General features: G+C 38.2%; 2 protein-coding genes across 3 annotated transcripts in view; both read right to left on the bottom strand.

The window, feature by feature from the left end:
- Positions 1-10,625, bottom strand: LOC113674434 (uncharacterized). The gene is made up of 11 exons (XM_089198349.1): positions 10,399-10,625; positions 9,692-9,757; positions 8,506-8,577; positions 7,680-7,751; positions 6,546-6,620; positions 4,986-5,057; positions 3,775-4,795; positions 3,274-3,355; positions 2,894-2,932; positions 944-2,140; positions 1-767 (listed from the first exon to the last, which is right to left on the bottom strand). Exons 1-11 carry the CDS (start codon positions 10,434-10,436, stop codon positions 727-729), a joined length of 2,775 nt encoding a protein of 924 aa, XP_089054475.1. The 5' UTR covers positions 10,437-10,625; the 3' UTR covers positions 1-726.
- A 249-nt stretch (positions 10,626-10,874) lies between these two features.
- Positions 10,875-12,580, bottom strand: part of LOC149050794 (uncharacterized) — a 29,741-nt gene continuing 28,035 nt past the window's right edge. For both annotated transcript variants that reach the window (XR_016184388.1, XM_089198327.1), the window contains 2 exons: positions 12,043-12,114; positions 10,875-11,006 (listed from right to left, as the gene is read on the bottom strand). Coding sequence is in view for 1 of the 2 variants with exons in the window: in XM_089198327.1 (XP_089054453.1) it covers positions 10,931-11,006; positions 12,043-12,114 (148 nt within the window). In the remaining variant the exon portion in view is untranslated. The remainder of the gene's footprint in view (positions 11,007-12,042; positions 12,115-12,580) is intronic.

The following is a 12,580-nucleotide window of genomic DNA, read 5'->3' as shown; positions in this document are numbered from 1 at the left end:
TTTTTTAAATTTTTTTTTTAATTAGACACTAAATGGCTTGACAATAAATTATGAAACGTTTCACACTTTTTATAACATTCTCACTTGGGTTTCACTTCTGTGATAGTTTTTTCTTCTATTTTTGTGCAAGCTCCTACAAAATTTTAACTTAAATCGTAGATTAGCAACAAAGGTTAATAAATAAAGGAGCCAGATGAAAATACATTATCTGACCTGTGCACTTTGATATATGTGTGCAGTGGAGTAAATACGATTAGTGGCATAGCATTGTGATAACAATTAAGCCACCTACCAAATAACATGCAAGGACTAAAGTCAATAAATAACGAGTAATATATGCAACTGAATGCTGAATAAATAGTTAAATAATGTTTATAAGTAGTAATAAATCTAATAATATTGAAATAAAATCAGTTGCGGAAACTTCTGACGACACTGGAAACGCAACACGGCCGTAAATATGCTTTTACGATTATCTATTTAGCATACCATACTAACTTCCTTTCTCCTGTAGCTGTTTTTACTTGTCTACAACAACTCAGACAATCAAAAAATGAAAACAAACATTGCGGGCTCGCACTTGTCACAGTCATACCTTATATGAGTTATTCTCTAATGCTCTTGATTAAGTAAATGCATCATTTTCATGATATAACGGTATGTAACCTTTCTGTTACTAAAACGATACTTAGAACTAAAAAGGATTTGATGAGTCAATGCTAGCAATTACAGACGTGTATCCAGCACCATATCATCTTCGTAATGTCCTGTTGAATAACAAAGTAACTCATTATCATGATACTTTAGTTAACATTGTCGCTTGAAACAAATAACTAAGAGTTTTGGAGTATTGAAGAATATTTCCTTTACCCAGACTGATAAGTGAGAAATTTATACTCCAAAACTTTAAATTTTGGCGAAAATGGAGGGTGGCAAAACATACCTTCGTCCATAACCAGCTGCTGCTGTCGTGAAGATTTATCTTCCGTGGACCCATCACCCTGCGGTTGGGAGTCTCCACAAGCTTCTTTTGACTTCTCGTCTCCAAGTTGATTTTGGTTGAGTTTTTCGTACTCTCCTTTTGGCTTTTTAGTTTCCAGTTGCTCTTGTTTAGGTTCCTGATTCTCTCCTTTTGGTTTTTCTTGCTGCAGTTGGTCTTTCATAGGTGCTTCATGGTCTTCTTTTGGTTGTTCATAATCCAGTTGCTCTTTCTTAGAATCTTCATCGTCTCCTTTTGGTTTTTCTTGTCCAATTTGCTCGAGTTTAGGATCCTTATGGTCTTGTTCTCGTTCTTCTTGATCACAATCAACTTGCTCCTTTTCGGTTTCTTCTGGGTGTTCTTCTTGCTCCTGCTCATCTTGTTTATTTTGCTCTTGTTGCTGTTCACTTTCTTTTTCATTTCTTTTCGACTTTTTCTTCTGTTTACCCTCATCTTTTAGCTCATCAGGCTCTGCATGGTCGACATTCGGTTCTTTTTCTTCTTCCTCTTCTTGAGTGCCCGGTTGTTTGGATTCCTGGTCGTATCCTTTAAGCTTTCGCTCAGGTTTTCCATCGTCTTCATTTAGCTCCTGTTTTTCTCGTTGCGTTTCACTTACTTCTTTGTTTCCCTTTGAATCTGCTTGATGATCTTGTTCAACTTCATGCTTTTTAGGGGGTTCTTCATGGTCATCTTTTGGTGCTTCGTTTCTTTTAGATTCATCTTGCTGCTGTTCAGCGGGTTCTTTTTGGCATTGTTTTGGTTCTTCGTCTTGTTCACGTACAACTTGCTGCTGTTCTGTGGCTTCTTCTTGGCATTGCTTTGGTTCTTCGTCTTGTTCACGTACAACTTGCTGCAGTTCTGTGGCTTCTTCTTGGCCTTGTTTTGGTTCTTCGTCTTGTTTACGTTCAACTCGCTGCTGTTCAGTGGGTTCTTTTCGGCCTTGTTTTTGTTCTTCGTTTTCTTCACATTCAACTTGCTTCGCTTCAGTAGATTCTTCTTTTGCTTGTTTTGGTTCTTCGTCTTGTTCATGGTCAACTTGCTGGGACTCAGTAGGTTGTTCATTGTCTTCGCCTGATCCTGCATGTTGCTCACCATCTCCTTGTTCTTCTTGCGATTCATCCTCACTATCGTCAGCGCTCTCAACTTCCTCTTGGTTTTGTACTGTGTTCAATGAAATAAACACAAAAAGGGAATAAGATTAAAAAGTGTTTCATCGGGTAGTTGTGGTTGGCCAAATCGCCAAATTTTTTAAACGAGCTACATCGTGCTTTTTGCACTTGGTGACCGCATTTTGTAACTTCTCTGTCCTTAATCATTTACGCTCCGCTTTTGCTCTTTCCGAATATATCTTTGTGGCTTTGATACCTTATTAAAACCATTATTTGAAAAAGTTTCACGATCGACCAAACACTTAGCCTATATTGCCGTGCGTCCGTTTATTCATAGCTCACAGATGACGTCAAAATGCCGGTAACATCAAAAACGTGGTGCACTGGACTCAGCCGAGTAAGTCTGATGTTCTTAGCCTATTTCGACTTTTTCTGTGAGCGATTTTTATAGGCATCTATTTGTTTTACGATATGAAAAGCGAAATATTGTTAGTGGTGACAAAATCTATAAGTCTTCCCTCCACTAAATAATAATTAACAATCAGTCAAAATAGGATTAAGCATATTACATATCAAGAGAAATTGCGGTCATTAAAGTGACTCAAAAGATGGTTGTCTGTAAACTTCATATTGAAGATTCAAATACTTTTCACACGTTTCCTAAACTGGCAAAAAGGTCGAACCGACTTGCTTCAAAGTTACATGAATGCTTTTCTTTGGCTTTTCTGTTTCGCTCTTGGTTTTGAATGCTAGGTGTTGCGTCCTGAAATGTGTTTTAGTCTGTGGAGAAGCGAATGGTGCGTACCTTCTTCGATAACTCTCATCTCTATTCCCTGATCTTGAACTGACGAAAAAAATACAAGCAAGCGGACAAAACATCAGCAATAACAAAACTAGTCATTCATGAGGCAACGTCTTTTTTTATCATTTGAGGTTGAGTCTACCTATGTGTTTACATGAAATACACAAGCTCGCGCGCCACTAAATACATACATCTGTTTCTTATTCATATAGGTAACAAAAAGTATCTCTTGGCTTACGAACCGATCTGATTGATTAACGCACGGTACATCTGCTCTAAAACCTGTTTTAAACGTGACTTTATAGCATGAAACCAAAAAATTAAAGAACGCGAAAACTACTCACCAGAATAAAGAAATATTATTTAAAAGTGTCAAAAATTACCTTCCGCATTTTGATTTCGGCCGAGTTTTGTCATCAGATAATCCCACAATGGTTGGAGTTTGGCTCTGATGACACCTCGGACCTTAATACATCGAAACAAAACACGAGGTTGTAATCAGTAAATAGTGCTTCCTCACCAGTTTTTAAACCCTTAGAGTCTTTGATTTCCCCACAAATGCGCAAAATACTTTTTTTGCAGCTTTCCAGCCACTCTCAAATTGAGTGCGATACAATGAAACGTGTACGTTTTCCATACAGAAGAGAGTTCTGAGTCAGAGGGATCTCAGAAATGGCGGAAATCAAGGTTATCAGCTAATATAAAATACGGTAAAATTATACACAGTGAGAAACTTCATGGCGGTCCGTGTTCCACTTATTTATTCTTGTCGAATTTAGATGTGATCTATGATCTGTAATCTGTGAGTGATGATATAAATGCAAGATTTAACTTATCGGCTAAATATATACTTTTCCAACCGTTCAAGTTATGAGTACATGTACCTGTGGGGTAGACAAGGTGTAGAGAATGGGATTGATGGCAGAGTTAACCGGCAGAACAAAGACTGCGATCCAAACTGCGAGGTCACCAGGTGTACGGAAGGATTTTTCCAAGAGGGACCTCATTCCAATCGCCACAATAGGTAGCCAGCAGACACAGTCGGTAAGAACAATGAAGAACACTCTTTTGGCGAGCGAGGCCTCCCTCCTTAGATCGGCTGCCCTTGCCTTGGCTTTCATTCTCCTCTCTCTTTCGGTCCCTTGCTTAGCCATGCGCCTACTTGATGCGCAGGTCTTATAGATTATCATCGTATATGCCACAACGACAAAGAGTACAAGGATAAAGTTTAAACCCACAAACATGGCAACAGAGTATTCCCAGCCCGACGGCTTATCAGTGGAAAGCTGTAATGGCAAACATACAACTGATCTGCCATAAAAGTGATGACCTTTCTGGCGACTACCGAAGTAGTCAAAGCCCACCGTGGGAATAAATGCAATTGTGCCACCAACAATCCAGATAAGGAAGCACAAAAGGTGCGTAACCTTAAGTGTAAGGGACTTTCCACGATAGGGGAACAGAACATTTTTCATCCGGTCGGCGGAGAGCAAACAAATCGTCATTACAGACACCTCACTTGACAACACGGCAATGGCACCTGTTATCTGACATGTCAAACTTGAACGCCAGTAATAGTCATGCAAATAATACTCCCCTGCCCAAATGGCATCCACCACACCTATAGTTATGAGGTAGACACCCATAAGTCCATCAGCCCCAGCCAAATGTATCAACATGATGGACTGTATTTTGTTTTTCTTCTTCTTCTCCCTAAACACCAACCGCCACACAATGACAAACACAGCACCAACCAATGACATGATTCCAATCACCCAGAGGCACTCCCTAGGAGCTCGATTTCTGAACAAAGTTTCACAACTGGCGAAGCTGTCGACATAAGCAAAGTCGCAATCTGCGTCCTCCTTCGTCAAATGGCAACACATCAGGTTGGTGTCTACAGTCCTACGGTTCATAAAAATAGTTCAAATGAACAACAAAAGGAAAAAAAGACAAATTTAATCCGTCACAGGATCTAAATTTTTAAGAAAATGAAAGTGTGATAGTAATACTCTAAGTGCAGTATAACTGGGCACTGTCGAATGAAATTTTTCAATTTTTACTCCTCGCATCTAGAATATTCCACTTGACTTACGCAGTTATTAGATTCTTCATGTTTGAAAAGAAACCCTCCGGTAGTTCTCGCATTTCGTTGAAATGGAAGTACCTGCAAATGGAAAGCAATTCAGGCAAACTTTGCTCGCTAATTCTTGATTACATCGACATCTTTAGTCTATTAATCACAACCATTACAAATTCCTCAAATCTCATTGGTGCATTCGCAGCTTCACTTTTCAGTAATCATTCTGTACAGTTGTAATAGGACAGTGTAATCGGACAGTTGGTTGTAATCGGACAACTGTAATCGGACAGTTGAAGCAGCCAATCACGCTAACTCCACTCAGCTAATCCGCCAATCGCAGAAATTATCAAAATAACCAAAGCAACAACCAGTTATCCAAAGAAAAACTGGGAAATTTTTAAAATGGAGGAATTTTTAACTAAATACATTGTCTCCACTGGAGATATTTGTTTAAGATGCATTTGTTTTTTCGGAAATTGAAATGGTTATGATTAATTGGTAACAGGACTTCTTGTCGTCCAATTCTGTCTGTAATCACACTCGTGATTAACAAATCGGACTTCCACTTCGCGCTCGTCCGATTTTGTTGATCACTCGTATGATTACAGACCGAGTTAAACTCCGCTCGGTCCTATTACCATTATGTATAAATCAGTTTTTCGGCTATCTCTTTTTCCTTTTCCCGCCCAATTCTCAACAACTATTTGATAGAAAACTAACATCGAAGACGAGTAACTCGTCACTGATTACGGAAAACATACTTACACAGGCTATGCCAAAGTGTCTTTACTTGTTATACTGATATGCTTTTAATACTCCAATGAGTACATGGTGCACTCATTTCAACTTTAGGCAGAAAAGAAGGGTCGCTCATTACAGAGAGGGTACTTTATGAGGAGGGGCCCTCCCTTAAGTTTTTCCTAAACTTTTTCTTGTGACCAGATATGATCGTCCCAAGGAGTTTTACATTGGGCGTAAATAAAAGTATAAATCGTGCATTAGTGTACAAAGCCGATCCTGACTTCTAATAGCGGCACAGTTGGTACTCTTAGCATATAAGTAGTAGTGGTATGTGTGTGAAAATCTTTAATTACAATTTCCTTTTTAAACAATTCGGCGAGTGGTATCACTCATCCATTCATCATGACGCAAATCGTCTGCACTGTAAGTACATATCACAATTTACGAAAACTTCATTATTCTTGTGAAAAATGATAGCCGTCTTATTGAAACTTGACGACAAGTATAAGCCGGCAAAGAAAACAGTGCAAAAGCAATTATCTGTCACATCGATATCAGCAGCAACAGGATTATGACACCTTACAGGAAAACCGCCTGCAGCGTTTAAAAAGTCCCATACATTTTCTTAGACTAAAAGTCTAAGAAAATGTAGGGGACTCTCCGGGATACTTACAGTACAGACGATTTGCGTCCCCTCATGTACTGAAAACGGGGGAGGGGTGCTAATCCGTGAGTTTAGGGCACGTGAAGGTCGCACCAACAATATCTGTCTCCCTTGAACTCAAAGTAGTTTGAATACACCAGGGATACTATCAGTTTACTCATACTCACAGGAATCGAATAGTTGGGGCGACATCTTTCAAATGTTCGTTGGTAATGGCACGGATATTGTTGAAATAAAAGCTCCTACAGAACGATGAAACAGTGAAAAGTGTAGAACGTCAATTGACAAGTTTTAAAGCATAAATTAAAACAACACTGGACAGAAAATTAGCCAAGGATGGAAGGCAATATCTTCCATTTGTTCAAAATGTTCTGCGACGAGAAAAGAACCTCACCGTACATTGGACAGTGCGTCATACAATAATGTCACATAAGTATTTTTTACGAATTTTCATATTACTGAGAAGTTCATCAAAGTGACAGTTCAGTTATCAAGAATGAACAAAATATTTCCTATATAAATGAATAAAGGGGTACGTTTCTAAAGAAACTGTGGTGCTGCGTCGGTGGGAGAATATAGCAAGTAATTTAGTGTTAACAACTAAGTTGAAAACGTAAATTAGCCACCGTAAAGGGTAAAAAAGCTGACGTTTCGAGCGTTAGCCCTTCGTCAATAAGGACTAACGCTCAAAACGTCAGCTTTTTTACCCTTTACGGTGGCTAATTTACGCTTTCAACTCAGTTGTTAACACTAAATTACCTGCTATTTCTTATATAAGTCGCAATTGATAATACAGCTCCAGATCCATTTCCATCCGCGTGGCCGATGTCGATTTAAACAACCTCATGTGTATTGTCATGCATACCCTCGAGAGGTTTTCATGGTAGAAGTCTTTGCAAACTCAATGTTTGAATCTGGAAGGGGATACCTTAGCAGGATCTTGTTTTTGGTGGTTAAAGAGACCTGGTGTCTCTCAAGTTTTTGTCTGATTTGCCTTTTGGTGGTTCACTCTTCTTCTGGTTGATATGATCTCTTAGTCAGCCTGTTTTCACTTTCACTATCGCAAATATTTCGTCGTCCATCACACATGGTTTTATCCATAAGGTATGATCTGTCCTCGGGGGTAGAAGATTGTCCGTGCCTTTGGTGTGCAGCTTTGTGGGTCTCTTGATCTCCCTGAGCCGAATTCGTCTCAGATAACGGACATTTCTGAGATTCTTACAATTGCATGCTGACTAGACCCTGGCTAATTTTTCAGTACCTCGCTACCGTTAGAAGAAAGTCTAGAATTAGATACTTACATAGACATCATGTTTTTCATGCCCTTAAAAACTTCACGCGGCAGGTACTTGATATTGTTTTCATAAACAGCCCTAGAACAACATAGAGGGCACATCATTATAATCAAAAATGTAGAAAAATTTAGAGGTAAACACGTATTTACTTTAACTTGCGCTATCTTTATTGATTCTTAAATGCCCTCTCCCTCTGATACTTTCAAAAACTATCCGATTTTTAAAATATGAATAGTAAAAAGGCACAAAAAAACCTCACAGCCGGGAATGCGTAAAAGTTAGACTGATATGCAGTTTGCGGTTACCTTGCTGAAAATGTCAAAACTTAGCGCATACTTATATTTGGACTACTCTAGAGAGCATTGTTTCATTGATCTGTTGAATTTTTAGGAGGATAAGGGATAGAATTACTTCATCTCTAATTCTCTTCTTTTTCAGTCTTTTTCTGGAGAAATCCGGGGTGACAGTTGCTATCTTGGATGACAGAGCATCTTTTTCAGAACTCTGCTAAGGTTTCTGAGCTTTATCCAATCAAAGTATATTGGCTTGAAAATTTAGCGAAAAGTTGGACAAAAGTGGTGGGAGGAAGAGGGAAAGGTCTACTCGCCCTACTGATCCGCTGTAAAACTACAAAATTATCGATTACTTGTATTTTTGACAGTTACTCCTTCCTTGTTTTTGCTGTTGTATTTTCTCCAAACCGAGTGTAAAAAAAGGAAGTTAAACAATTCGGCTAGCAAATGAATATCAATCAAAAATTGATTAAATATATATTTGGTCAAGAATAGCTACTTGTGCAGTCAGGTATGATTTCTATCGAATGTTTACTCACAGTTCCTCCAGTTTGGACAGGCCTTGGAACTGATCAGGTGACAGGTGTACGAGGCTGTTGTTATCCATGTATCTACACAATAAAATGCACGAGGCGCTCGGTATAATTACAGTATTTGATGGGGGAGTATTTATTGACTGGAATCGTATTTGGCAGCATACAGCTGACTGCGAAACTTACAGATTCTTAAGTAATCTTGACCCAGCTTTATCTTCTAAGGACTTTAAGGATAATTTAGTCCCCAACCCTGTCTCGTATTATAGAAACTGTTGCATCCTTAATTAAAGTCAGAGGGGTTAAACATGCTTGTAATCGAAACCTCCTTCGAAAGTGTATTGGTGCCTTGATATTCGGCAAACTGTTCTACTGCTCATCAGTGTGCTCCAACACTTCTTGAAAAAACATCCCATAATGTATTTGGACCTAAAAGTTGCCGCGTGCATTGTGACAAGAACAATTAATTAAGTTCCATCATGTTACGCCTTCACTGAAAGGACTATGCTAGCCGCCAGGTAAAAAATGGTTCAAACTTGGTAACGCTGATGCAAAATTTAAATGAGTGATCGGACATGCGCTCATTTACTTTTACACTCAAATTAAAGCTCGTATTTCTAATCGCATCACCCGGAATTCTATGCTTTTCATTTAAAAACCCTTTTCTGAAACATTTGGAAAAGCTGCAAGAAAAATGTTAGTTAAAAACTTGAATTTATAGATCCTGTGTTTTCATTTAAAATCCCAAATAAACTCAACATTGACGAAAACGTTTTGAAAGCCGCTAAAGAATTTAATACATTTTTTAAGAAAAATAACAATTGATCGTTAAAGTTTAATTTGGGTTAATCATTAATCATAAGCGATCTTTCCTAGTGTATGGTCATTGTAAAAGCCCTAAAAGGAGGGTGCTATTTAAGTATTGTACGGGATGTGTTGTGTCATATTTTGTTCCATCACCTTAAACAATTTACTCTTGGTAATTCTTAGTTGATAGCATCTCTCCCCAAAGTGGATGTATATTTTTCATTTTTTACTAAATTAACATCCTTAAATAAATTTCTATGTCATAAGAAGATGCCATAGAAATAGCCCGTACCGGAGCTGATTTTGGCCAACGCTTCTTTTAATTAATTATAGTGCTCATTATCAAGACACCTACTGCGTTACATTACAAATGTGAATCACTTACAATATTTCTAACTTGGACAGATTTGTGAACCTTGGCAAGCGCTGAAGTTTGTTACTGGAGAGAAAGCTAAAGTAATATATAGAATGAAAAATAAGTCAGTTGAAATAGAATTTGAGATTCTTGGAAAGGTTCTCGTTCTCCCCGAATAGGAGGGACTTTAACTTTATTGAAATAAGACCCAATTGGTTCTGGCAAAGCTATTTTAAGGAATTATAAAATTTTACACATTTTTGCTAAGCACATAAACTGTTTACTCCTGATGCTGAGAATTTAGGTAAAATATACCATTTGCACGTTCATAGTTAACATGGGCGTTTTCATATAATGACATCACTTTTCAGTACTGATGCACCAAACTACGATAGGTCGCTTACATTACAAATCAATCTTAACGGAGTTCCCTGCTTAGTCAGCGAAAAACTTATAGTCACAAGTTACGTGAAAATAAAGGCTGTGTGAGACAATTGAATTTAATATTGACCTCTTTCTTTCAATTGTTCTTGATTACCAAAGCCACCAAAGTTAGCATTATTTAAGCCAGTTGAGCATATGGAGTTTACTTTCATTAGCAACTTGAAATAATCCCAAAATCCAAATTCGCGAAGCTCTGTTTTTAAATGGTCATAATGCAAGTTTGCTGTAAGCGCTATGAGAAACTGTGCATTATATTTCCCTTTGCTGTGGAGTTTGTACGGAATGTCACTTACAGCCTTTTCATCTGAGTGAGGTTGCCAAAAATATCCATGGGCAGACGCTGAATTTTGTTGTTTGACAAATTCCTTAGAGTATATATCGAGATAAAAGTAAGCTAAATAACAACTAAAGAGCTTAAATCCTATTTTAAGTATGGGCTGAGAGTCCGCCCCTTAGGTCTTCTGGTATGAGCTAAACAAGAGCCAAACGAGCCAACCAGTTATACACCGTAACGTGTTTTTAGATTTAAATTAGGCGAATGGAGATACCCCGATACCCCTGATCCCACAACAATGGCCAGGAATAACCAATATGTAGCAGATTCACCTAGTGAAAAAAAACCTCTAGGCAGTAAACTGATAGACGTTCGTTTGAGACAATAATTAATGTAGGCTCACCGTACGCATTCTGAGATCTAAAACCAAATAGCACTACTCATTGAGTCAATTCATCTGCCGATTAATTATCTATAGTGTACCTGTAACTTTGCTTTTATTTGCTTTTCTTTTTTTTTTTTTCTTTTTGTTTTTTTACAATTAGTTTTACTTACAGTTCTGTCAGGTTGGTATTGTTGCTAAGTAGTCCTCGAGGCAAAAACTGCAACTGATTGTAGGACAAGTCCCTAACAATAACATAAGCGGGGAGCGAGGTGAATAGAACAAGTCAGAAGTTGCAGGTAACAAAATTTTTAAAGTAATGGGACAAATGTCCCTGACTAAAATAAGTTTTCAAGTGCTATAAATAGATGTTATGCCCACTACTATGGACATCGACTTTACTTGAACCGTATCGGGAAAATGATCTTGATATAAGTTTCGACTTTGACCTTTCCATCGAAAATTACTGTATTTCTCGTCCAACAAAATTTATTCAACAACACTTTACTGAATTTTAAATCAGACACGGTTTGATGCACACTCCTGTCTAGTGCCTTCATCAGGGGTGATGTAATCACTGCAACAAGAGGTCCTTTTATATGCTCACTAATTCGCTGCCCTTTTTTCTGACGAGGTGTAAATAGGCGTCAGGTAGTAAGCCGCCATCGTCACGACTGAAACGAGCGTGGGCGGAGTTGAGATGCCGGTTTCCAAACAAAGGCGCTGGTGACGTCGATTAGTGGTAATAGTTTTAGACTCATCCCACCCAATTGTATGGTTAGTCAGGCACGTGTGCTCCGACAAAGCTAAATTTTCTTCGTCAAACTGTGCGAAAAACACCACTGACATACTCGTCTGAGTCTCTTTTTTCAGTTCTAAGCACAATTTGATGTCATCTGCCATTTATTACTAAACAGAACCACGACAACATCTACTCTATTTATTTATGTAAAAGGTGGAGAAGGTGTTGGGAAAAAATTCCAATAGATGGTCCTTTTCATGGGGGCTTGATGTGTAATTCTCTAGACAAAGTTTAAAATTAGAGGCTCACAAATTTTTGTTTAAAATTTGCGAAGATCAGTCAAGTCTCTCTGCCCCTCCTCCCCCCCCCCCTCCCCCACCTCAGCAAGCTCCTCATTCCCTGATATGCCTGTCTCGAATGCGCTCGGCAACTTTTGAGCATCTTTTGACGTTAGGAGCACACTTTTTGCGGTTATAGCAACCTTGAGCAATTGGTGCCTTTCTGAGCAATTTTTATGCACAGGATAGGTTGTTACTTACAATTCTTCCAAGGCAGACAATTCAAGAAATATTTTACGTGATAGCTTTTCTAGCTGATTGCCGCTCAACCGCCTACATTGGGAGAATAACAAAATAAAATTTAATTTTAAATTGAGCAAAATGTATTGAATTACAGTTTGTATTGGTAATTACATCATTTACTATTGAACTTTGTTGAAATAAGTGTTTAATTAAATACCAACACATTTTTTAGACCAACAAAAGCCCATTGGATCACTGCAGTTTTTAGTGTGAAAAATTAATAAGTGATATAATATAGAAGAAAGAAGGAAAAAAGAAGATCAAAATAAGCGAAATTCTGACACCGTTCTGAAGCAAGGATCGGACCATTGCATATTCTTAAATATGCAATGGTCCGATGCTTTCTACCTAAAATGATATTTGCTTGACAAACCACTTAAAGAGAGCTACCGGCAACCTTTCTCTACCAACTGGTGCAGTAAACAACCGTGGCTGCCAATATATGTTCTTATTCTACAGCCCGCCCTGCCTCGTCTTTCTAAGACCTTCTGTAATC

Source organism: Pocillopora damicornis, chromosome 2 (genome assembly GCF_964200805.1).
Source record: "Pocillopora damicornis chromosome 2, jaPocDami1.2, whole genome shotgun sequence".
Taxonomy (NCBI): domain Eukaryota; kingdom Metazoa; phylum Cnidaria; class Anthozoa; order Scleractinia; family Pocilloporidae; genus Pocillopora; species Pocillopora damicornis.
This window is presented reverse-complemented; position numbering and strand designations above follow the sequence as displayed.

Bases quoted from the DNA above. Each gene is read 5' to 3' on its own strand.
- LOC113674434 (XM_089198349.1), bottom strand. From the start codon at position 10,436: ATGGATATTTTTGGCAACCTCACTCAGATGAAAAGGCT. The intron at 7,752-8,505 runs GTGAGTAAACAT...ATGTTGTTCTAG, and splicing joins CTGTCCAAACTGGAGGAACT to GGCTGTTTATGAAAACAATA. The intron at 6,621-7,679 runs GTAAGTATCTAA...ATCGTTCTGTAG, and splicing joins ATGAAAAACATGATGTCTAT to GAGCTTTTATTTCAACAATA.